At 43.0% G+C, this 25598-nt stretch overlaps 1 protein-coding gene across 10 annotated transcripts in view; it reads right to left on the bottom strand.

Annotated features, from left to right (window-relative positions):
- The window catches only part of Il1r1 (interleukin 1 receptor type 1), a 75949-nt gene that overhangs the window by 17283 nt on the left and 33068 nt on the right, over positions 1 to 25598 (bottom strand). For 4 of the 10 annotated variants that reach the window (XM_029569727.1, XM_017801287.2, XM_029569729.1 and 1 more), the window contains 2 exons: positions 14913 to 14992; positions 9098 to 9161 (listed from right to left, as the gene is read on the bottom strand). In XM_029569727.1, coding sequence (XP_029425587.1) covers positions 9098 to 9155 — 58 coding nt within the window. In that variant the 5' untranslated portion in view covers positions 9156 to 9161; positions 14913 to 14992. Of the gene's footprint in view, positions 1 to 9097; positions 9162 to 14912; positions 14993 to 20259; positions 20597 to 22389; positions 22721 to 25598 lie in introns of those variants that run through there. The other 6 variants (XM_029569730.1, XM_029569731.1, XM_029569728.1 and 3 more) reach the window with 5 other exon arrangements.

Genomic DNA, 25598 nt, shown 5'->3' with positions numbered 1-25598 from the left:
TCCTGTGGCTGGGGAAAATTAGACTCAGGATATAACCTTTCCTGACTCTCATAAAGCTTAAGTGTAATATCTGAAAGCATAAAACCATTTCCAATTAAGAATCCTCTAGCAGAACACAGCATAAGAACATTTTAGTAATACAAAAATGTCTGGCACCTAACTGGTTAAATGTACAATGGCCACTGCAAGCCTACAAAAGCTCATGAGCAAATGCTTGTAGTCAATCTCTAAGAGTCCTCAAGGTCTTAATTGTTCTTGCAGTATTCAAAGCTCTAAGTCCATAGTCCCTACTGAGGCATAACACAATCTCGTATCTATAAGCTCCTGAAAAATAATGAAGAAGGTGGCATATTTCCAAAACACAATACCATAAAATAAGCATTCCTACTCCAAAAGGAAGAAATGATAGCATACAAAGGAGGAATGGGACTGAAGAAAAACCAAAACCCATCAGAAAAAAAAAAACAAAAAACATTAAATCCTGTAGCTTAAGGTCCAGCATCTGAGACATATGGTACCATGATGTGGCTTGGGCTGTGCCACTGTTCTGCTTTGCAATTTGCAATACTGCATAGTCTCTCTCTTGGGCTGGCTCCATTTGTTCCCTGAGACTTTCCTTGAGGAATGCTCCACATCTCTAGCATCTCCAAATTCTTAGCCTCCATTGAAGCTTATACTTTACACATCTACCTCTCAGAACTGCCTTCAGGGCTTCCAAACTTGTTACACTGACTGCCTGGTTTCCCACGATTTCCTGTGCAATCTGTGTGAAATCCTTCAATATGCACTTACATTTTTTAATTAGATAGAAGGGCATTGTATGGGTGACACCAAAGTCTGTCACCAGCTTTAATGGTAAGGGCACTCCTTGAACTACTGCTGTAATGGCCTCTAGTACCTGAATAACTGAATGTATGGAAATATTTTCCTTAGGCAGTAGGGTGCCCCAAAGGTGCTCTCTTCTCAAAGGTAAATGAGTTTATGCTTTTATCTTCTTGAATCTAGCATCAGTGGTATCTAGTCAATTCCTAAGATGCCCTCAAAGAAACTTTCCTGTTACCTGTTGCAAAATACTTTCCTTCTTTTAAAAGGCACCAATCTCATCAGGAACCACCTTCCTTAGCTTCAACTTTACTCTGGCTTTTCTTACCAAAATGCAAGTTTTCCAGGTCTTTCTGCTCTGTGCTTTATTCTGATCTCCACTGTATACCTAGTAAAATACAGTCAGTCATAATCAAACTAGATACAAAACACAGTCACACATAATCAGTCTGGATACTGGACTGTTTTGAAATTTCTTCCATCAAATTGATTAAGTCACTCACCTTTAAACTCCATCCATATATAATTTCTAGAGGCAGACAAAATGTAGACAAGTTCCTTGTCAGAATATGATACGAATGGCCTCTGCTTAGATTCTCAAAAATAAACATCCTTGTTCCAATCTGAAATCCTATAAGCACAGTCTTTACTGCCCACATTCCTCTTGACATTCTGGCCTCCTGAGCCCCTACCAGAATCACCCATGAAGTTCTTCTCAGAGCATTCTGCAGCTTTTCTATCTTTTATCTCTAAACTCTTCCACATTCCTCTCAAAAACCAACTCCAAAGACATGTCAAGTTTTGTCACAGTAACAATCATACTTCTCTGGTACCTATTTTCCATATTAGTCATTTTTTCATTATGACCGAAATACTTTAAAAACCTATTTAAATGAAGGATGTACCTATTTTAGCTTAAGGTTTCAGGGGCTTATATCCATCCTGGTCAACTCAGTTGTTTCTGAGCCCATAGTGAGGCAGAGCATTATGGTGGCAGGAGCTTGTGCCCTGAGCTGATTCATAGTAGGAATAATATTGGCTTTATGTCTGAGTAAGATAGAGGTGTTGGAACACAGGTCTGCATCAGGCAGTCTTCACATGGAAAGCATGCTGTCCTTGGAGTGACAGCCTTCCCAGCTATGAAAGGCTGCTTGAAATGCTAAAATATCATATGGTTCAGAAAATGCAAAACTTAACTAATATAGCAGTAGAAGTAAGAAGATAGTTGTATTCGTCACTTTTCTGTTGCTGTGATAGAAACACTGACCAAAACAACTTATAAAAGGAAGAGTTTATTTGAGCTTATGGTTCCAGGGGAATTACAGTCCGTCTTGGCAGGGGGCATGGCGGCAGAGGTGGCTGGAGGAGGAGCAGCAGAAGCTAAGCTCTACCTCTTCCAGCAGGCACAGGAAACAACAGAATGACTGGAGATCCAGCAAGGCTTAAGAACTCTCTAAGCCCACCCCCTGCGACTGCTTCCTCCAGGAGAGCCACACCTTCTAAAACCTCCCCAAACAGAGTCATCATCTGGGGACAAACTGTCCAAACACTTGGAGCCTATGGGGGACATTTTCATTCAAACTACCACAGTAGTAAATAATATCAGGAAGAAATTGAGAAAAAAAAATATGAAAGAGTACCAGAAGTTACTTCTTTCATAAAATCAGAAAACTGATAAATCTCTAGTCAGAGCAAAAAGGGGGAAAAAGAGACAGCTCTCATTAACAGAGTTTTAAGGGTCAAAAGGCAGGGGTTCTGGTGGCACACATCTTTAATCCTCAGGCAGAGGCAGGTGTATCTTTGTGAGACTGAGGCCTGTCTGGTCTACATAATGAGTTCCAGACCAGCTGGGGCTACAGGGAGACCCTGTCTCAAAAAACTCAAATCAAAACAAACCCAAAGGAGGGGGGATGGGCAAAAGGTGAATATTATAAAATGGCTGAAATTTTTGAATGACACAGCCTGCTAATATTCACTCAAGAATGAAGAGATAGCCTGAATTGTCCTGTCCTTATTAACAGAGAGTCTACAAAAGATCTGCAAACATTAGCAGTTCTAGGCTATAACGAGAATATTCAAATTTAAGTGTTTTCATATACTGGCAAAACATTTCAAAACTAAATTTTTAGTAAATCACATTACAGTAGAGTGCTTGCCTAACATGCACAAAGCAATTGGTTTCGTAGCTCCTAGCACCACACTCACAAAATCCCCCAAACTTATAAAATGACACAAACTAAGTCAGTATAGTACTGAAATAAAGATAAATATGTCACTGGAACAGAGTAGAAACATGGAAAACAGTAACTCACACAAATAATATTTTGGCTAAAGTAAATGAAAAGAAACAGTCATTTCACCAAACAAGAAGCAGCGTTTCCAAAATAGCAGAGTGGAAGTCTATAAATCATTCATCTATGAAGCAGTTAAAAAAAAAGGAATTTTTTTTTTTAATCAAGGGTTTGCAACACTCAGAAAAGCATTAAAAAAACAGGAGGAAGAGGAGAGGTGGGAGGAGACGGAGGAAGAGGAAAATCACTGATTCCAAACGGAACTGCAAGCATCAAGGCTTTCAAATCAACTACCGAACGCCCTTCGCAGATCCCGTAGTCCTGAAAACTAGGACTTTGCACCCACAGTAGCTGTCAGGACCTTCGACTTGCAAGAACAGAGTGAGTGTCCCAGGATACTGACCTGATTCATAGATCCTTAGGAAGGGCCCTGCATTCTCCAGGGTATTTGGTGAACAAAGTCAGTGCCAACTATTTAATATGACAGCAGCAACTATTTAATAAAGGCTGCAACATCAGTTACAACACATAAGAGCTATACCCTAAAGGGAGTTCGGAGATCTTTGCACTCTCCTGGGGAACTGAGAAGGAACACATGTGCACAGCTGTTCACACATCCAGAAGAGGTACCTGGCTCCCATCTGAATAACTCTGAGGTCATACACAGGCAGGAAGTAAAGACCAAGGCAGAGCTGTAAATAACCTTAGTGTTGAAGGGCCAGACACAAAGCCTGTCAGCGAAGAGTAGAACATATTCTGAGTCACAGAACTAAAGGAAACCTCTAGCCAATCCTTAACTCATCACTAAATTTATCAATGACTTCAGGGGCCACACACTACAAGCTCTAAGAAGGAAAGCCATTAAGAAGATGAACAGAAGCAGCAGCAACAACAATTATAAAAATGTATAAATTGGTGATAACAGACTGGAGACATAAGTAGTTAAGTGTGCTTACTGCTCTACCAGAGGACAAGAATTCAGATCCCAGTGTCCACACTGAGCACTCACAAATGCCTAGAACTCCAGCTCCAAGGGATCTGACATCTTCTTCTGTCCTCTTGGCACTCACACACACTTGTGTGCATGCACACATATATAGATGCATAAACATATAAATAAAAATAAATCTTTTTTCAAACCAGTAATAACAACAAACGGTGCATCCAGGTAGACATCTGATTTCCAGAATTTAACTCTATAACATAAAAAATGTCCAGTTTTCAATAGAACACTACAAAAGAAACAGGGAGGTATGATCCATACACAGGGTGAACAAAGTTGCTAACAGAAATAGTTTCAGAGAAGTATATTACACTTACTGCATAAAGATTTTAGGGTAACAAAAAAATATCCAAACTAACTACTGAAAAACTATTTCTAAAGAATTAAAGAAAAATATGATAGCAATGTCTTACCATGCAGAGTATATCAATTTATAAAAGAATACCCCCAGAAATCATCAAAGAGAAAGAATGTTGAAACTCTGGAGCAGAAAAATCCGTAACTAAGATGAAGACTATTTCACTAAAGGAGCTCAACAGCAGGCAGGAGTTGGCAGAAGGAAGACCTGATGAACTTGATGATAAGTCAACTGAGTCTCTATGGTGCTTCAGGGAGCTAACACAGATGTAACCACCATATACATGCTAACACACGTGTAATGAGAATCCCAGGAAGAAGAAAGGGTCAGGAAAAATATTTGAAGAAATAATGTCCAAATATCCCCACCAAACCATTAATCTCTATAGCCAATAAACTTAAAAATGATAAATATGATCAACTAAAAGGGATATCAACTCACTACTTAATAGTCAAATTGTAGAAAGAAAAAGAAGGTTAAAAACAGGAAGCAATAAAAAAAATTCATTATACACAAAAGCTCTTCAGTAAGTGTGGCAATTGTTTCTCTGAATCCATGGGGGCCAGGAGGAGTGTGGTGACTTGAACATGCTGGGTGACGAAGACTACCAGCCAAGAAACTATACTTCAGAGATGAAGGAGAAATGAAGACATTCATAGATGAACCAAAATGAGGGCATCTCATCACAAACATGCCTGCTCTACAAAATAAATGCTGGCAAGGGCAATGTCATTCAGCCTAGGCAGCAACTCCTATCCACACAAAGAAATATGGAATGCCAGCAAAGTAAACAACTTAGGCAACATGAAACTATCCATAACTGACAAGTAATTTCTAAATAGGTAACTTTTTAAAGTACACAGGTAGCTTTAGCTTTTAACTTCACTTTTTCCCACATTTAAAAAAAAATGCATAAGGCAATGAATGGCTCAAAGGGTCACAGACCTACATGTAAAGCTATTAAGTATGCGGAAGAAAGCACAGAAGAAAAGTTACTGTGGCAGAGGATCCGGCAAAGATTCGTTTTAGATATAATAATGTCAAAAGCACAATCCATGCTAGTAATAATAAAATTAGACTTCATCAATTTAAAAATTCTATGACTTGAAAGATATCATAAGCAAATGGAAAGGCAAACCAGTTCAGAGGCAAACCTTTGCCAGCCACAAATATGATAAGGAGCCTATATTCAGAATGTATAAAGAATTCTCAAAACAGAAAAATAAGAAAGCATACTAATTAAAGAAGAGCAAAAGGGGGCTGGAGAGATGTCTCAGTTGTTAACAGTACTGGCTGATTCAATTCCCAGCACCCACATAGTGGCTAACAACCATCCTTAACTCCAGTTCCAGGGGATCCAAAGCATTCTTCTGCCCTCTGCAGGCATTGCATGCACAATGCACTTACATACATGCATACAAAACACTTACATACATAAAATAAATAAATAAATAAATAAATAAATAAATAAATAAATAAATAAATGTTTTTTAAAATGAGCAAAAGATTTAGAAATTTCACCAAAGGGGATATAGAAACAGAAAACAAGCCCATGAAAGGTGCCCACTATTTCCAATAGTGTTGCACATTTACTAGGATTAAAGTGAAGGAAACAGGGACTGAAGAGCTGGCTCAGCGGTTAAGAGCACTGACTGCTCTTGCAGAGGACCCAGGTTTGATTCCCAGCACCCACATGGCTGCTATGAACCGTCCTTAACTCCAGTTCCAGGGGAATCCGAAGCCCTCTTCTGACCGCCACAGCATTGCACGCCAGGGGTGCACTCACATACATACAGGCAATACACTCATACACATAAAATAAAAATAATAAATAAAATATATTTAAAAAGTAAAGAAAATAAAAGATGTAGAAGACCAGGAACTCATACATTTCTGGGGACAATGTAATATGGTATAATTTCAGGAGACTGTACTTTCTTAAAAAGTTAAATATACTTCTCCCAAATAATCATTCAATTTCTAAGTGTTCATCCAAGAGAAATGAAATCCTAAGTCCAAACAAAGACTTGGTTGCCAGTGTTGAGAGCACCTTTCCTTTTCTAGAAATGGTCAAAATGTCCATCAATATGTTGATGGATCAACAAATCGCTGTATGGCCATACAACAGACTACTGCCAGGTAATGCAATATGTGCAACAAGAATGAATCTCAACAATAACCCGAGTGAAAGAAATCAGATCTACCTGTCCCGCAGAAAGAACACACACTACTAAATTTATTTATTTAACATTTTAGAGAACACAAGTCAATCTACTGTGACAGGAAACAGGCCAGTGATTGCCTGGAGACGAGGCGGTGAGGAGTGGAGTGAGGGAATTACGAGCATGAAGAAGGAACAAGAGAGTGATAGATGCACTTATGTTGATTCTCATGGTTTCAGGGATATATATGTCTGTCGATATACAATTATACACTTCAATATCTGTAGTTCACTGTATGTCAGTTAACCTCAATAAAGGTGTTCAATAAAACAGACTGAACTAGGAGTGTGTAGGAGCTCAGAATGGGACCTGCTAAGTGAGGACTCCAAAATGTACAGAGCTACGAGGAACAGCAGCGATGGAGGTCCCCAGCTAGCCTCTCTTCTGTGTATCTGAGGTTTTTCCCATTCCTCCAAAAGAACACCTTCAAAGTTGTTAAATCAAATAACAGCAACATCATCTCACTTGGCATACCTACGTTTGACGTGTTCCTATTATATTCTCTCACCAGAAGACACTTGCGTCACTTGGATCTCCAAATTTCAAGTCAGTTTCTTACTGGTTCTCTGACCATCATCACCCTGAAGGGACTCAGGGCTCACTTCTTACGTTGCTGTTCCTCACTATGCTCCGTGACCTCATTCAGTCTCTCAGCCCTCTTACTAGCTGTTTGTGAAGTCTCTAATTTTATATTTTGACCTTAGACAATCTCTCTGGCTCCACAAAACCTTGTCAGTGTCACCATTTAGACACCCAAAGGACAACTTTTAGAGTATGGACAGCGAACATCTGACCATTCCGTCTGCCCACCAATGGCATTTTGCTCAAGCCAAAGCCTCCGCCTCATCTCCAATCCACTTTGCCTTGTACTAAACTGCTCCCTCTCTAAACCCGGCTACCTCCAGCCTCAGAATACACCTCAATCCTGGCTGCTTCTCTCCTCTTCCCATTTTTGATCAAGTCATCATCCCTTCCTGTCCAGAACACACTGTCATTGACCTCTGAACTGTTATCTCTCCCTGCCTTTGTCTCCTGAGACTCTATTCTCCAAAACAGGAAGCAAAATGAGTCAGTTGAAATAGAAGTCAGATCACTTCTCTGGGTTTTGTTTTGTTTTTGCTGTGTGTGTGTGTGTGTGGTGCATACACAAGTATGCTTTCGAGGAGGCCAAAAGAAGCTGTCAGGTGTCCTGCTCTATTACTCTCTTATTGCCAATAAGGTAAAGTCTCTCATTGAACCTGGAGCTAGGCTGATGGCCAGCAAGTGTCAGCAATCCTCCTACCTCTGCACCCCTCAGCACTGGGATTATAGGCTCATGCATGATCATATCCAACCTTTTACAAGGGTGCTAGGCATTTGAACTCAGGTCATCATACTTATGGAACAAGCACTCTTACCCACAGAACCATCACCACCCCATCCATCCCAACCTCCTGTGACTGCCCCCATCTCTCTTGTTCTGAACCAAGAACTCAAGTCACCCCAAGTCAAAATTCTTCAAAAAAGCCTTCAAGGTTTTCCACAATCCCTCCACCATATCTCCATTAACCAAGTAACCTTGTCTCTGTAGCCTCCTTCATCTGTCACTATGCTAGGTAACTAGGTCCTAGAATATGCTAGACATTTTCAGCCCCAGGCTTTTGCAAATGCTGCCCTAGATACCTTACTCCCCTAGCTTGGTATCTATCAAACCCCCTCCTTCCCCTCCCTTAGGTTCAACTCAAAAATCAACTTCTCTGTGAGACATTTTTATGGCCAGCCCATAAGCATTACAAATTTAACTGCCTGTTCACTTGAATACCCCAAATACTACATTTTGCTCATGTTTCCTCTCTACACCTATCACCAAAGAACACAATACATATTTACTTATGTAACGTAGTCTGTCTCCCACCCTGGGAATGCAGTTTCCTGCAAACACTGCTTCCACGTGGATTATCACTGCTGTTTTCATCACCTCATAGCTGACACATTACAATACACTACATTCTGGAAAGAAATGGAGAAGGGAAAGAGAAAATGAAAAAAATTCAAAGAGAAACCAACTAGTTATGGTCCATGAAAGCTGCAGAATGCCTCCTCCAGGAAAGCAGGATTTCCCTTCCACAGTCCCATCAGCAATGAAGTGGGAGGTGGTCCAAACTGCGCACCAGGGACCGAATCTAGAGATCTCGCTCCAAAGCTAACATGACCCTGGGCTCTTAACTTCACTGGCCTCCGTTTCCTAGCCCACCAGGTATAGCATGAGAAGTGAAGATGCTGGAAAGGACTGTCAGATGGACTGTTCTGGGACCAGGGGGCTCTGTGCCCTCGGAGTAACAGAAAATGGAAAGAAAGGTATGCATGTGTTCTCCATCACCACTACCTTAGCCAACTAAAACACAGGAAGCTTCCAGCTTACCAGCTGCCGATGAAATCAGTGGAGCAATGAAACAAACAAGCCCGAGTAGCACTCTCATAGTCTCCTGGAGAAATGGAAGAAAGGAAGAAAGGCAGTGTTATCATCCCAGCAAATCTTTAAACTTCTCAACCCTTACCTGTCCCTACACTCACCTCCTGGTCACACGGTTCACATAGTCATGTCCAGCTTTGCGTTAGAAAAGGATAGGGGTAAGCACAATTGGGAACAATTTTGACAGCTTAAGATTTACAGTATTTCCATCATCTCTCCCAATATTTATTTCTAGTCTTTTTTCCCACTTTATTCCCCTCAGAATATAGTCTACATCCAAAGTACACCACAACCAGCTCTCTATGCTCACAGATGCCATATCTATAGATTCAAACAAATGCATTCTAAAATATTTGAAAAAGGGACTGGAGAGATGGCTCAGCGGTTAAGAGTACTCTTGCAGAGGACTGGGATTCAATTCCTAGCACCCACACGGTGGCTAACAACTGTCTGTAACTCCAGTTCCGGGGGAATCTAACACCCTCTTTTGAGCTCCAGGGGCATTGCAGGACACAGGTGCACTTACATACAAGCAAGCAATACTTTCATACACATAAAATAAAAACAAAAATAAAATATTTGAAAAAAGCTTGCATCTGTACTGAAACTGAGTGGGCATTTTGCCTGCTGTCCTAAACAACATCATATAACAATGTTTACACGACATTGACATTTTATTAGGTATTCTAAGTATTCTAGAGATGATCTAAAGCATATGGGCAGATGTGTGTAGGTTGTAGGAAATGCTGCGCCATTTTTTAGAAGGGGCTTGAGCACCTGTGGGGATTCTAGGGACAAGTGTATTCAACCGGCTTGCCTCTGGTTGTGTGGATTTGTTACCACCTAGAATGTACCCTGCTGCCAAGAGTTGCTTGCAAAAGTCTTCTCACACTTCTAGGTCAATTCTAAAGTCATGCCTTCATGTAAAAATCCAATATTAAATTGCTTGTACAATGGAGTAGTTACATAGAAATGTTCCCCACAGAGACTAAAAGAAATCACATCAATATATATTAAAGTTGGGTTTTGTTGATCCTTGACCTTGAATTCCTGATCCTCCTGCTGTCTATACCTTTCAAGTGCTGAGATCACAGGTGTGAGACACTACAACATGTCTGTTTGTTGTTTTTAGTATTTGTATGTGTATGAATGTACTGCCTGCATATATGTAAGGGCATCCATGTCATGCAGTGCCCATGGAGGCTAGAAGAGGGTGGTTTTGGGGGTTTTTTTTTTTTTTTTTTTTTAGATTTTCCAAAAGGTCTGTGTTAAGCATGTATGAATCCTTCACAAAGGAAAAAGAGAAAAAAATGTTGGGGCCTCTCTGCATGGCTTTGAAGGCCACATCAGCACAGCCTTTGCTACAACAGACGGCAGCCACTTGCGCTGCATATTAAACTGAGGTCCTGATGACCCACTATTCTTTTAAATTTTTTATCACCATATATTCATTTTAAAAGTGGAAAGTTTCATAATGACATTTTCATTCAAGTATATGATATACTTTGACCATATTCTGCCTTTATTACCTTTGTCTGTCTTCCTCCCAGTCCTTCCCAAATCATCCCTGTCTCCTTTCATGAAGTCTTTTCTAGGTTCCACATATGAAATAAAAGGAGACGTTTGCCTTTCTGAGTCTGGCTGGTTTTGAAAATATAATGATCTCCAGTTCCACCCATTTTCTGACAGATCACATAATTCTGTTCTCCTTTATGACTAAATAAAGCTCCATTCATTCTCTTTACCTGTTCATCTGTTGATAAACTAATCTCATAACCTATTTTAGTCTGTTTTAGTTACATAGAACTTTGTCCATATATAATACAGGAGGTTCAACAAGATCAGGTACCTGCCTTAAAGCAGCAAGCCCAGAATAGCATGCCTATCACTTCATGGACAAAATGAGGTCACTAAAAGAATAGCAAGTGAATATGAGCAAGAAAAACAAACCTCAACTTGGCCTATCTTCCTAAACCTCAAGTGCGAGTGAAGAACACATCTGTTTAAGCATCTTTTTCTCAATATTCCTGTTGCCCGCTCCTGAGCAGACACCCTTTCGTGACATGCAGTAAGTTCCAGTCTCATCTCCAGCTGGCTTCTGCACAGATCCACTGAGGACCCATGAGTACATCAATCTCAAAAATATAACAACTATTCTTGCCCTGGAAATTCACAGTCTGGTGAAGACACAACCCTCTGAACCTACTAAGCATGCACCTAAAAGAAACCTAGGATCTATGATCCTGGGGCAGTTCCCATCCCAGCGCCTCCTCTCCAGACCCTAACAGTCTGTCTCCTTACTCACCAGCCCCACACAGTTTATTCATGGCCCCTGTTGGTGCTGCCTTAACCCAAGTCATCTACAGCCCCTACTTGGATTCATTACAGCAATGGGCTCCTTATTTGTCTCCTAGCCTGTGCATTTACGACTTCCAATCAAATCAACCCAGAGAGGTGAGAAATTGTCAGTCACCAAATGAACTGTTCAACATTCTTCTTTTCTCTTGGTACACACAGAGGAGTCCAGCATAGAGCTACCCTGTGCTGGCTCTCTACTGACTACCCTTCCCTCCCTCAGCTCATTCCAGAACAACCTTCACCTGGCCATGTGCCCCAGCCACTTAGCCTTGCCCTTCACTACTTTACCTGGCTCCTGCCGACTCCATTACATTTCAGCTCCCTAGAGACTTCATCATCTGAGCCTCCCCAGCAACCTGTATGCCTGCTATGCACCAAGAGCATTTTTCTATTAGCTGGAAGTGGGAAGCCTCCTGAGGGCAGACTCAAAGCCTGCTCACTTCTGCCCCCAAAGCATCTAATGTTGTGCATAAAACCCAGAAGTCTTTAAAAAAGTCTCACAGAAAGAATGAAAAATGAATGAAAGACAAAATAAACAGCCATATCCTCAACTCAACACTAGGCAATGGCCGTCCATGTCTGCCTTTGAGGGCTGGCAATGGCTCAACAGTTAAAAGCACCGGCTGCTCTTGTAGAGGACAGAGGACATGACTTCCGTTCCCAGCACCCACATGGCAGCTATCAACCATCTTTAACTCCAGTTCCAGGGGATACCACTCCCTCTTCTGGCTCCATGGGAATTGCATACACCCTTATATATGCAAATAAAAATAGAAGATAAAAATGTTAAAACTTACTTTTTAATTTTTATAGGAAATTAAATTTGCCTATAATCTTATCTGTAGCTATCAGTAAATATGAAACACAAAATATTTTAACTAAGATGAAACTACTTCAGACTAAAGATGTGAAGGGTTTGAAAAATAGCTGGAAAATGTTCTACTTGAGAAACTGTATCAGAAGGTATAAAGATGTTACTACATGCTCTTTAAACAAATACTGAGGGAAAAAGGTTTTCTGACCATGCGAGACACACCCATTAATTCTTGTCACTGTAGTCCACCAACAGGAAGGTGATTATTCAGCCTCTTTAAGCCTTGCAACCTACCCTATAGTGGTATAACTGCATTCCTTAAATATCCTGTAAATCTGACACTTTACCCCATGTAAATTGGTCACCTCCCACAATGTAGGTCATTAGTACAATGACTATATTTACTTTAAACTATATTCAGATTTCAAAATGAGATAGAAGGCATTAAAACCATCCGGACTGTCTTCTTCCCTCCTTCTGTGAGTCCCTGGAAATGTGTTTCAAGTCCTTATGATAGAAAGGAGGAAAAGAAAGGGTAAACATACCAGCTCCTGGCCACCACTCACTTGTGTTAGCACCAAGTGTGTTTTGAAATAAATTATGTGAACACTACTGGCTGTCAGTTTACTTAGGTACAAGATCGGGCTTGTTTGATTTATTAGGCAGAAGAGAAAGATGCCAGGCTGACTTTTATAGTGCATGGCTCTCAAGTAGAATTTCAGGTTAAAGGTAGATGAATAATCCTTAACCACTTCAAGCCCATGGTCATTGATCAAAAAACATTTCCTGTCCTAATAGATTACTAAACAGTGGGGGAAGAGGAAGGACAAGTTTTCCCTCTCCCCCAACTCTGCTCTGGAGAAGAAACTAAAGGCAGGATGATGGTATAGCCTTAGCTCTCAGCAGCTGTTCTGAGTCCATGTCTGTCACCAGGACCCTGGAGCAAAGGGTCCACAGGGATGTGGGATGGGCATTCAGGGACTGAGGACATCAAAGATGGTGGCAGCACTTAAGACATCATCAAATGTGCTCCCAGAAAAACCAACAAATGCTGGGCATGGTAGCATACACCAGGGCAGGAAGACTGTGAGTTTGAGATCAACCTGGACTACACAGAGAAGCTGTGTCTCTAAAACAAACAGCAGAACAAGACAAAACAAAACAAAAATCAAACAAGCAAACAGCAACAACAAAAATACCGCCCCCTCCCCAACAGTTCCCTTAATATCACGAAATAACAGACAATTCAAGGTAGATTTGAGCTGGCCTAAACATTGTAAGCCAGCAGTTGAAAGGTTACGTGAATCAAGTTCCCACACCGATGGCATATTGGATAGAAGCCATGCTTCCATGCCTCAGTTCCCCCATGCAACAAAACAGAGCTGACAACACAACACCAGCAACACTGTTAGCTATCACAAAAAGCCAAGCTCCAGTGGCCAGTTTGGGTGAAATGCTTTCAACCACCATCCCTTTCTCTTTCACTCAACGCCCCGCTATATATTGAACAACTATATGTTGAAATTAATGTTCACACTTGGTCCTGGGAATAGAAACAAGAATAATGACCCAGAGCCTGGTTCAAAGAACTCAGTGGCTGCAGAGAAAGATAGGCTCACCCACAGTCCTACCACCAGGTCACGTGCCCCTGGAGACTCCTAGCACCAGGCTGAGGGAAGGCAGGGCCCTAACTGGCCTGGAGGAGGGAAGGAGAATGTCAAGCAATATCTCCATTTTGGAACATAAACCAAAGACAGATGCCAATAGAGGCTGACAGTGCTTATGGCATGCAGGCGAAAACAGGTTTCTCGGAGGCCCAGAGGAAAAGGACACAGGATGGGCAAGGAGGAGGGACAAACAGCGGCAGAGGGGAGGAAGGGTGGCTGATGGCCAGATTCCCTGGAGTAGGGCCAAGCGGGTTTATACCTGAGTTAGGTTGAGATACAGACAGCTCTGAGATGACTGGACTATGCTCCCTGCAGCACCACCAAGCTGGAGACCTCTAGGAGGAGGCCAGCAGTGTTATTTCCAACAGAAATTAAGAATTTGAATATGAGGGGAAAGAGACAAGGTCTGCCATGTGCTAGGAGGGCTCTGTTCCCAATACTGGGAACTCACTTCTGTTACAGGTGCAGGGTCTGTCAGATGCCCTGGGAAAGAGGGCCAGCAGTGACCCTCAGTAGGATGGCAGACTTCTTCAAAAATCTGATAGTACCTATCTCTAGCTCCCACTCCCTTCCCAGCCTCTGACATCCACTGTCTTGCTCTTTTCTTCTCTAGAATCAACCGTTTGAGCTTCCACATACACATGTGGCACTTGTCTTATTTCACTGAACATCATGTCCTCCAGTTCCAGCCACGTTACACAAATGGCAGCATCTCACTACATTGTACAAATACTGTGCATCAATTAAAAAATAAAAATAACAAATATGATAGAAACACACAACTGTCCCCAAAGAAAGACACACCAACAATTGTATTTACATATAGCGGAGTTGTCCCAAGGCCACCTGGAGCTAAGGATGGAAGGCTTCAACTATTTATTAGAAAAGACTAAGGAACACTGGAGTGACCCAGTCAGTCAGTTACCTCAGAGGAGAAGGCCTTTTCCTATATGAAGTGGTCCTGCTTCTCAGAAGGGAGTCACCATCTTTAGGGGTTTTGTCTTCCTGGAGACGAAAGAGCACAGGTGTAAAATTTGAATGAGGAGGCTGAAAGGCACCCAACGACCACCAGGACCCCAAGAGTGGGCCTAAAGTTTTTACATGCTCCTGAATATGAGCCAAAGTCTATGTCCCACAGTCCTTTAGGGCAGAATGCTTTTCGGAAAACAAGTTTATGAGAGGGGAACACAGAGTTTGAGAAGCAGATGATTAAAGGCATGAATCATGCATTCTACCAGGTTGCAGAAAGAAGCAAACTCCATCTGGAGATGACTGACTTGGTGCTGATGGCAAACAGGGCCCAGGCTTTGCCAAGAAAAGGCCTCTTTTAAGAACAGGTACATTTGCTTTATTTTATATTCTTCCTTATACAAAACACAATCATATGCCTGCAACCCACAGTACGTAATTTAAATAACTTCCAAAACACTGGCTATGCTCACATTGTTGTTATGTCCTACAGGGATCTCACTAGTCATTACTTATTTCTGCACTTTCTGCTAGCACGTTTTTTTTCCCCTTATGTCGGTCTTTTTTTTTTTTTTTTTTTTTTTTCCTTATGCCTGAGTCATTTCCTTGCGTCTATAAAAAGCTAGTGAGACCAAGGCTAGTGGGCCTTTTAATGTCCCCCAGTAGAGTCCTCCAAGGCTACCCCTGATGCCTTTTGTAGCCTTGGTGTTTGAGCCTGGGCATTTTGGAGAGGGAATTCCAGGGTCCCCAGCACTGAAGCATGGCCAAGAAGGGGGATCAGTGGTCATGTTCCCCCTTGGCACATTCTTTTGGCCTTATAGACAGTTGTCATGCTGAGGGACATGACTCCTGACCTGCAGGTCTGTAGAAAGCACTGGGCTTTGGGAAATTCTAGGGGAAGTTCTAAGAAAGCTGTTCTGTTTCTCAGTAGAAACCCAAGAAGAGAGAGTAGGCAGCAAGGAGTGCCGGGAGTGAGTCTCCTCCCCAGAACCCAATGGACCAGACCTCAAATCTAAAATTCATAAAGGAAATCTTAATCGTAGTCCATGTTTCACTGTTGTGACAAAATACCTGAAGCTAAGAAATTTGTAATGAACACATATTTATTTAGCTCACAGTTTTGGAAGCCGGAAAGTCCAAGAGCATGGTGCTAGAGTCAGGGAGGGTCTTTGTGCTGTAACATCCATGGTTAAATGTGGAAAACGGAGGGGCAAGAAAGGGCAAGAACAACCAAGCAAGAGGGGGCTGAACTCACTTTTTTTTTTTTGGTCTTTTTGAGACAGGGTCTCCCTGTAGCCCCAGCTGTCCTGGAACTCACTATGTAGACCAGGGTGGCCTTGAACTCACAGAGATCCGCCTGCCTCTGCCTCCTGAGTGCTGGGATTAAAGGCGTGCGCCACGATGCCCGGCCCTGAACTCACTTTTATAACAACCCCATTCCTGCAATAATGAACTCACTTTCCAAATAATGACATTAATCTGCTCATGAGAACAGGGTCCTTGTGACCTAATTGTCTCCCACTAGGGTCCTTCCCCGACACTGTTGCATTAGAGATTAAGTTTCCAACCTCTGAGCTTTGGAGAATACATTCAAACCACAACACACACATTCCACATTTCCACCTCATTCAGCATACCATTTGTCAGCCAATGCAATATCTCATAAATATATTTACAGCAGCTATTAATAGAACCCCTCACCCCAAACATTAACCCATAGGCATATGGGAGTAGGTTTAAGGTCATGGAAAAGTAGTTAGACAATTAAATTCCAGCTAACTTGGTCAAAACTGAGAAATATGGATGAGTACTAGGGAAAATACAAGAGTTTAAACATGTTCTTCAGCTTGGAAAACATCACAGCCTACATGCTCTGTTGAAAGGCAGAAGAAACGTGAGGAACAGGACCTGGTATTAAGACTAAGTTCATAACAATCACGTTCCTACTGTCCCTTTGTTACAAGGATTCATACAGCTATTAAATAGTTCCCAATCTTAAGATCAAAAGGACAGTCTAAGAGATAAGGCTAAAAGGAACTTTGAAAGCCACAAAACCATAGGATTATAGAAAATGCTTTAGAATTCTATATTTGAATATAGAAGCCCTTGCTTCTTAAATCAGCATGGACACATTCTGAAGGAGACTCTATAGACAGGCAAGGGACCCCAAGTCAACTCCATTGGAGCATCTGCTCTACCCAAAGAAGTTTAGGGGGAGTTACTATTTTATGCCAGAACAAACAGGGACATATGATTAAGTGGGAAAAAAATCTCTACAATTTCTCTAAAGAAAAATTAGAAGCAAACAGAGAAATATCGTGAAAGATAAGCTACTTCAAAGTGATGGGTTTGCTAGGTTGGGAATTCACTTTGCTAGACTGGACATTCAAGCCCAGTCTTTGCGTGCTAATGCTAATGTCTGAGCGGTGCTATCTTTAGAAAATATCATCCTTGTAAGTCCCAATCATGAGAAATGGAAACAGCAGGACTCACAAACTCACACTCTTACAGCAAGAAAAGTACCTAACCTTAACTTCCAACGAGTCCACCCATCCAGGGTGACCCAAAGAACCTGAGGAAGGAGACAGCGAGGATGACCACAGAGGTGCCTGGGAACACCACGGCATGCTCCAAACTGTTTCCACTCTGCAGAGATTAGTAACACACAGCGCCACTCAGACATTCTGAACATGGTTACCACCAAACAAATGGCTTTACAAAACTACGAGCAAGCAAAACCTCACACACAAAAAGGAGCAAAAGAAACCCACTTCTTGGAAAGTCCAAAGGACACCAACACCTGAAATTTTCAGTCAGATGAATCCAAAGCCCAGCTCCTAGTAGGTTGGTTAATTTGGCTTATTTACCCATACAAACCAGACAAAGGAACTTTTATTTACAATCACAAATGATGCATCAAGATGAAGATGAAGTAAAAAAAAATGTCACAGAGTTTTCACGAGCTACAGAGAAATTAAATACTCAGCTATAGAAAGGCTCAAAGCTATAAGATGGCTGGTTTCAACCAAGGCACATAGGATTAAGGAAAAGGGGAAAGAAAGCACAGAGAAGTGTGGTTACTGTCACAGGAAAAACAATCAAGACCAGATCAGACCCTTCCAATGAGGTCAGAACAGCTTTGATTCTCAAATGAGGATCCACAGGCAGTCCCAGAGGACAGCACTCTCCAAAAGATTTTTCATATCATTTTCCCTTGCATAATTTTTTGTTGAGGAAAAATACACACAGAGTGAAACATATAAGCCTTAGGTGTACACTTCTACAAGCTGGAATAACTGTATGCACCAGGATATTGCATAGGTTTATAGATCATTTCTATCACCCCCCGAAATTCTTTTGTACCTTCAGTAGTTACCCCCCATGTACATGATGCACATTATCCTGATGTCAACTGCCACTTCTATACATGGCCCTTAAACAGTGCATCCTAGATAACTAACTTCTATGACCTACAACTACTATTCACCTATTAGGACATGGGCTATGTCAGGCTCCATGTCCACACAAATGCTGTAATCACTACTACCTAGTCAAGCAGAGAAGGCAGTGGTTCTCAGCACAGTGGGCCCCTGGGAGAACATTCCAGAAACTATTTAGAAGTGGTCCTGACACATTTAGAGAGTGTTGAAGGTTATGGTTGCTGCAATCTGGAACAATGCAAGGCAATTCTATTAATGAAGACTTGACTCTGTCCTTCCTGACCACCAGGTGTCCACAGACATTATGTCAACAGAAAATATATTTCAAGTATTAAATTTAAACCCTGACTCCATTCCACATTTATATAGAATGCACAGAGTTGGCACAATTTCCATGCATATTGAAATTTTCAGGAATGCTTTATAACTACTGTGGCAACCGAGAAAAGATTCATCTCTGACTACAGTTAACCTTAACCTTGCCAAGCACCTGTTAACATTCGTACGGCCACTATTTCACTTGTGCATTGCTTAGACTTGTCCATGCTATCCTGGATATGTTTATATGAAGACTGAGCAGTGTCACTAGGTTCCAGCCCCAGCATCGGCATGCCAAAATATGTAAGTTCAATACAAATTGCTTTTAACTTCTTCTTTACATTCAGATATTATCTTGGCTTTAAAATTTTTTCTATTGCAGAAATTTTATATATCATTTTGGAATTGCAAACAGGTTGTTTAGAATATTTGCATATAAAAGAGGTGCTATATAATTAATGAGGTAAGAAGCCATGATTGAAAGTGACAGCATCCACCTTTTCACTTAGCTCTTGGTCAGGAATTATCACTGTGCTTTCAAGTGTCCTGAGTTCTCACACCAAGGTAGCAGATGTGCAGAGCCAGACTCTTCAAAACCTATTAACACCAGGCTGCACTGTGGTTAGCAACCTGAACTTCTGATATAGGTAATTTCAAGACACCTAAACCTTGCTCTTCCCAGCTCTTTAATGAAAACCAGAAGAAAGTTTCGACCTGATTTTGCACTAAGAATGCTTTTATTTCTCTAAGCATTTCACTTTTATCTTGAAGACACTGACAGCTGGGGCCTCCCAGGCTCATTCCCCCAACTGCCCTGTCAACACATAAGAGGGCTTTAAAAACTCCCAGTGCCCAATGCACCCCAAATGTAACCGTGTCTGCTCAGTACCTGTCCTGCACTTCTCAAAGGGTATCTGACAATGCCAAGGTGCAGGGAGGGCTGCAAACTGGCTTGCTTGGCATTTGCAGCCCATTGTAGGCAAGTTTGCAGACATCCAGGTCATTTTATACATTTCTAGCCATTGCAGACTCTACTCCTCCACCCTTGCTTTTCTCCCCTCCTTATACGTCTTATAAATTCTTTCAAAGCAGGTGGGATAGAAAAATATCTTAATGACTCTGCCGCATGTGTGCCAAAGGACACACACGAGAAGACAGCATTGACTCAAAGGTGTGCTGGTGACCAGGGACCTTGAAAGTTCTCAGCAACTTTCATCACTTGGTGACAGTACTGGTTGGCAGGGTCCCTCTGCTCCCTCTCCTATACAAATGTGGCAGGAGTCTGCAGCATTTCCTGAGGCCAACAGCAGGCAGGCAGGGGAAAGTAAAGCTGCCACTACTGCAGATTCCCCTCTTATACCACCAGCCACCTAACAACCACAGAGAGAGGAAAACACAAACCAAGCACCTGCTTATAGTAGCAGATGGGTTAGGTCATGGCCAAGGAGTCAATGCCCCTGATACCTTCTCTCCTTTGAAGCTGCGGGTTCATAATGGGTCCACCATGCAGCATAAAAACCTTAGGATCCGTGTTCTTTCTCATACCTTTTGCTATGGCTGTCCCACTCCAATGGTCCCATGATGCCCTGCTCACTATCGAGATGTTCCTTCTGCAGAGTCTGATTGCAGGTGGACAGACGTTCCTCTGTGGATACCTCTCACCCACGGGTTTTCAGTCTGTCCTGGTCCTCATGCACAACCAACCCTTGGAGTATATCCTGCACCTCTGCTATTCTTTAGGGAACCACAGAGCTTCATTTATGAGCATTGCCTCTATGTCCTCCACTGGAGATTTTGAAGATGACCTCCAGGCTTCCCAGACCCATTCTCTATGCAGAGTCAGATTTCAAAGTACTACCTCATGAAAAGAGCCTTCTAATACCTGTAATTTGGGAAGAGGATATAAACACATGAGAAGATAAGCATCTTCACTTATCCCATTTATTTTTCTCTAGTACTTGTTACAGTGCCTGACACATGGTAGGCATTCGATAAATATTTGTTTGATGAATGAGTGAAGCTAATATGAAGTGTGTTTCATCAGGATGAAGGATTTACTCAGAAGACATTGTGTGCTGCCACAGGATAAAGAGCACCTGATGCTGCATTACAACACAAAGGGCTCTGCTGAGCCTGTGAGAAATGGGAAGTTGAGTCCTACCCTGCCAAAATTCAGATTCACTGTCCTCTATTGAACTTCACAATAGCCACCCCAGGGCACACCCACCAGTAAGTCTGCTCTTTGCACAAGAAAGGCATACAGCCCAGACAGGGAAAATAAATCAGTATCAAAGTCCTTTCCTCTATCCATCTCAAAGGCATCATGTTTCACCTAGCAAGAGTTTAGGATGTGAATCCAAAATATTAATAAAATACTATATAGGATATTGAGAAAAGAGATTACGGAAGAAAAAGATGCCACCTGCTTTATAAGTTAAGTGGGGGAAGAGGTAGCAAATGTCCCCAGCACCACTCTGACTTGCTTATCTAATCGTCACGGAGTTCCATGGAGTAAAACCACTTCCCAGAAGATTGGCATTAAGCCAGTGTGACCCAGGTACCACCTACAGTGATAAATGAACCTCAGCTCCCTTTTCTCCACAGCATCAGTGACCCAAGTGATGGAATCCTGAGACTCAGTCCCTAGGATGTGGGACCAAAATTATGGAATTTGTCCATCTGATGACTATCTCGAACGCTGTAGAGTGCTGGCCCTGGCAGGAAAGGGAGTCTACCTGCCATCCTCAACAACCTCTCTCCCTCTCCTTTCCCTCTGCAAGGCTTTAGTCTTGGGTTTGAAGCCCAAAGAGTGTCTGTCTTCCAAGTCAGACTCCCAGCTAAGCAGCGATAAAACCAGAGTGATCATGGCACCTCACTCACAGGACTGCTGGGAGGCCACCATGCAGTAGGAATAAAGGGCTTTATAAACTGCCAAGTGCTGGGTACGCTTGTAACAATGTGTCCTTTTGCTTTCTACTCAGGTGTAGCTACAGTTCCCAGCATCAGCCCTTCTGGAGAGGGGAGACATCTCACCCTGAGAATTAAGGACATTCACCCCTTACCTTGTTAAGGCCTCTTTTCTGAGCCTAAACCCCTTTAAAGGACACTCCTGAACCTGCTGAACTTGGCCAGATCTCAATGCCTGGGAGCAATTTACACGGGGAGACACACCTACCTAGAACAAACCCGAAGAAAGTCAGGCAAGCTCCCAGAAGAGTTTAAATAACCTTTACTCCTGTTTTGGAAGGTGGAGAGGAGAGAGAGAGAGAGAGGGAGGGAGGAAGAGAGAGAGAGAGAGACAGAATAGGCAGCTGGCAGGTGCACACACCACACCCACACTTTTAAAGGAGCACAGGAGAAGAATGGAGCACACCTGGAATCCGAGCATTCTCAAGAGCCAGAGGCAAGAGGGTCAGGAGTTCAAGGTATCCTCAGCTATATGAGTTCATGAATACAGGAGGGGAGAGGGAGGGGGAGAGGGAGGGGGAGAGGGAGGGGGAGAGAGATGGGGAGAGACAGGGAGAGAGGGAGATAGATTGAACTACTACTACCTTCATCCTACAGCGAATGGTGACACGCTGATATCCAAGTGTAACTTAGGAAGAACCCTTGCCAGGGTCAAGGCCACTATCCACCTGGCCGCCCCATCCCCAGAACTCTGACGTTCTCTCCTACCTGGGTGTGCCCGGGTGCCCCAGTGGGGTGTGCAGGGATCGCAGCTCAGAATCGAATCCTCTTAGCCTAACCGGGCTTAGCCAGAGCCCTGGGAGCCACGCGAGGGGTGCTCCAGGGCACTGGCGCTCCTAGGTCACATTCCTGCCGCTCCAGGGGGCGCGGGGCAGGCGGGCTCCACGCAGCCTGTGCCCGGCCGGGCTCCGGCTTGTCCCGCCTGCGCAGAGGCGCCCAGGCCGCTCCAGACTCGGAGCACCCGCTGCGGCCGCCGGAGCTACAGGCGTGGGTTTTAGTCTCAGCCCGGCCGGCTGAGGCGTTGGCAGGCGGAGACTGCAGGCTGCGCCAGGCCGGACGCCAGCGATGCCTAGGCCCCGCCCCGGAGCTGGAGAGGCGGGCCAGCCTTGTCTCTGCCAGGCATCCCAAGTTCCCGAGCCCCTGACTTGTATCCCAGGGTCCCCACCGCCCTGTCCGGGAATCCGCCGTGCTGGAGACTCAGAGGACTGCCACGCGTTCCCAAACCACTGGCCGGCTACTACGGACAGGCGCGGTAGCCCCATTATAGTTGAGACAACTCACCTCTCTTTTGGAACCCTAATGGGCCACCCAGTAAGAACTGAGCTGGCGACCCACCGGCATCAGCTCCCCAGGCAAACAGTAATCTTTCTGTGCCCAGCACAGACTAGAGCTGGGCGCCGGGTCTCTCCAAACGGCTTGTGCAATAGAAGTCACTAACCTTTTGATGTCCCGATTTCCTCTTTTATGATAAAAGTTCATAACAGTATCGTCTCGTGGAAGGAACTGGGAGAGTAAATGCGCTGCTACGTATAAAACAATGCCAAGCACAGGCTTTATATAGCACAGGCGTTACCTGTTCTCTGTGTTGTTACTGTTTTGCGTCTTAGCTGCTTCCCTGCCTTACTGTCTCAAAGCCAGAGGAAGTACTCTTTTAACCTAAAAATCCACTTTCTTCCATTGGCTCACTACACCAATGAAAATCCACGCCCAGAAAAATGCAAGAGTAACCAACTAAATAACCAGGGTCTGGGAGGGTTACACCTGGGGCTGTGTGAGAGAGAGGAGGATTCTATGGCCCCAACAGCAGCCTAGGCCTCCAGGACTTGAAACTCTTAGCCTTCCAGACCATGCGCCCCAGTTTCTTTCTGGGTCATAATAGGCCATCTTGCAATGAGACTGCTGCTTGCTGCTGCTGCTGCTGCTTGCTTCTTCCTTCCATAGCACACCACCCCTTCCTGCATCCCTTCCAGGCCAGACAGGCTCTGGATTCCCTGCCACATCCCCATATGCAACCCTCTGAGGGTTGAGATAACCTGGGCATCAGCAGCTAAGGGCAATTTTGGAATGGAGGAACTGATAAAAGAATGGCCAGCAACAGCTTATCATAAATGTTGTCTGTGACCCAGCATGGTGGTAGATTTTCATTTATCTGTTTCCAGAGGTTTGGACCACTCCTTTTCCTCAGATACGCAGGCTTAATTAAGTCTGGCAGGGGCGTGGTATTATGCAAATTCATTAACTGTCAGGTGGGTCACTATTCCTTCACATAGAGATGGATCTCAGCTTTGACTACAGTCACAATCACAGGGAGATTTGACTCTTCATGGCCTGGTAGGTCTTGTCAGAATCACTTAAGCCCAAGGTCAGTGTTTTTAAAGCTTCTAGATGATTCTGTTGTACAGCCAGAATTATGAGCAAGGGTTCCCTTCAGTTCCCACCATGATGGAGGCACACTGAGTTCTCTCCCTCAGGGTTGTTTCAATAGTTGTGTACCATGTTTCCCAACCCCCTGTTTTCTTTTCTATTAACTATACACAGTTCTGGTTAGTTTTCACTGTCAACTTGACATAACCCAGAGTCACCTGGGGAGACAGAACTTCCGTTGAAGAACTGCTTCAATCAGATTGGCCTGTGGCCATGTCTGTCTTGATTGATGATTGATATGGGAGGTCCCAGCCCACTGTGGGCAGCACCATGCTTAGGCGGGTGAGCCCCACTGTATAAGAAAGCTAGCTTGAACATGAGCCAATGAACCAGTGAGTGGCCCCGGAAGAAGCATTCCTACATGGATTCTCCTTCAGCTCCTGCTTGAGTTCCTGTTCTGACTTCTCTCAATGGATTGTGACCTGGAAGTGTAAACCAAATAAACCATTTCCTCCCCAGGCTGGTTTTGGTCAAGGTGTTTATTTATCACAACAGAAAACAAGCTAGACCACACAGTAATTATAGAGTAATTATGTCAAATTCACATATGCATAACACAATTTGATTATATCTACTCATTACACTTTCTTATCTCCCTAATTTCCCTTCTACTTCATCCTTTGTATTTCTTTTAACATTTTCCATATGAGAGGAAACATTATATTTGTCCTCTTGTGTCCAGTTTACTTTGCTTAAAGTAATTATTACCAATTCCATCCAGTTTCCTAAAAGGCATAATTTCATTCTTTATGGCTAAATAACTCTCAATTTTGTGTTTATGCTACATTTTCTTTGTTCATTCATTCATTCATTCATTCATTCATTCATTCATTCATTGAAGGGCACCTGGGCTGATTCCATGATTTGACTGTTAAGAACAGTGCATCAGGAGATACAGAGTTGGCTCAGCTGTTAAGCATACTCACTGCTCTTGCAGACGACCCAGGTTTGATTCCCAGCACCCACATGACTGCTAACAATCATCTTAACTCCAATTCCAGGGGATCCAATGCCCTCTTCTGACCTCTGTGGGCATTGCATGACATGGGTGCACTTACACACAGGCAGGCAATACACATTAAAAAAAGTAAAATATTTAAAAAAGAACAGTGCAGCAATAAACATTTGCATGCAGGTATCTATATGCTGACTTAGAGTCTTTCAGATATACACCCAGGAAAGGGAAAGAAGGATCATACAGTCATTCTATTACAAGCAACAGTTTAATGAAAGTTGAAACAAATGGGTCTGGCTTGATGTTAGAGAATCAACCTGAAAGGGGCTAGGGATGTACCTCAGTGGTACAGCATTTGCCTAGCATGCCCTGGGTTCCATCCCTACTTCCAGAAGTGAAATAAAGAAATAAATGGAAGGAAAGAAGGAAGAAAGGAAAGAAGGAAGGAAGGAAGGAGAGAGAGAGAAAGAGAGAGAGAAAGAAAGAAAGAAAGAAAGAAAGAAAGAAAGAAAGAAAGAAAGAAAGAAGGAAAGAAAGA

This window comes from Nannospalax galili, unplaced genomic scaffold, assembly GCF_000622305.1.
Source record: "Nannospalax galili isolate Female #2095 unplaced genomic scaffold, S.galili_v1.0 scaffold182, whole genome shotgun sequence".
Lineage (NCBI taxonomy): Eukaryota > Metazoa > Chordata > Mammalia > Rodentia > Spalacidae > Nannospalax > Nannospalax galili.
Note: the sequence above shows the minus strand (reverse complement) of the source record. Positions and strands in the feature narration are given on the sequence as shown.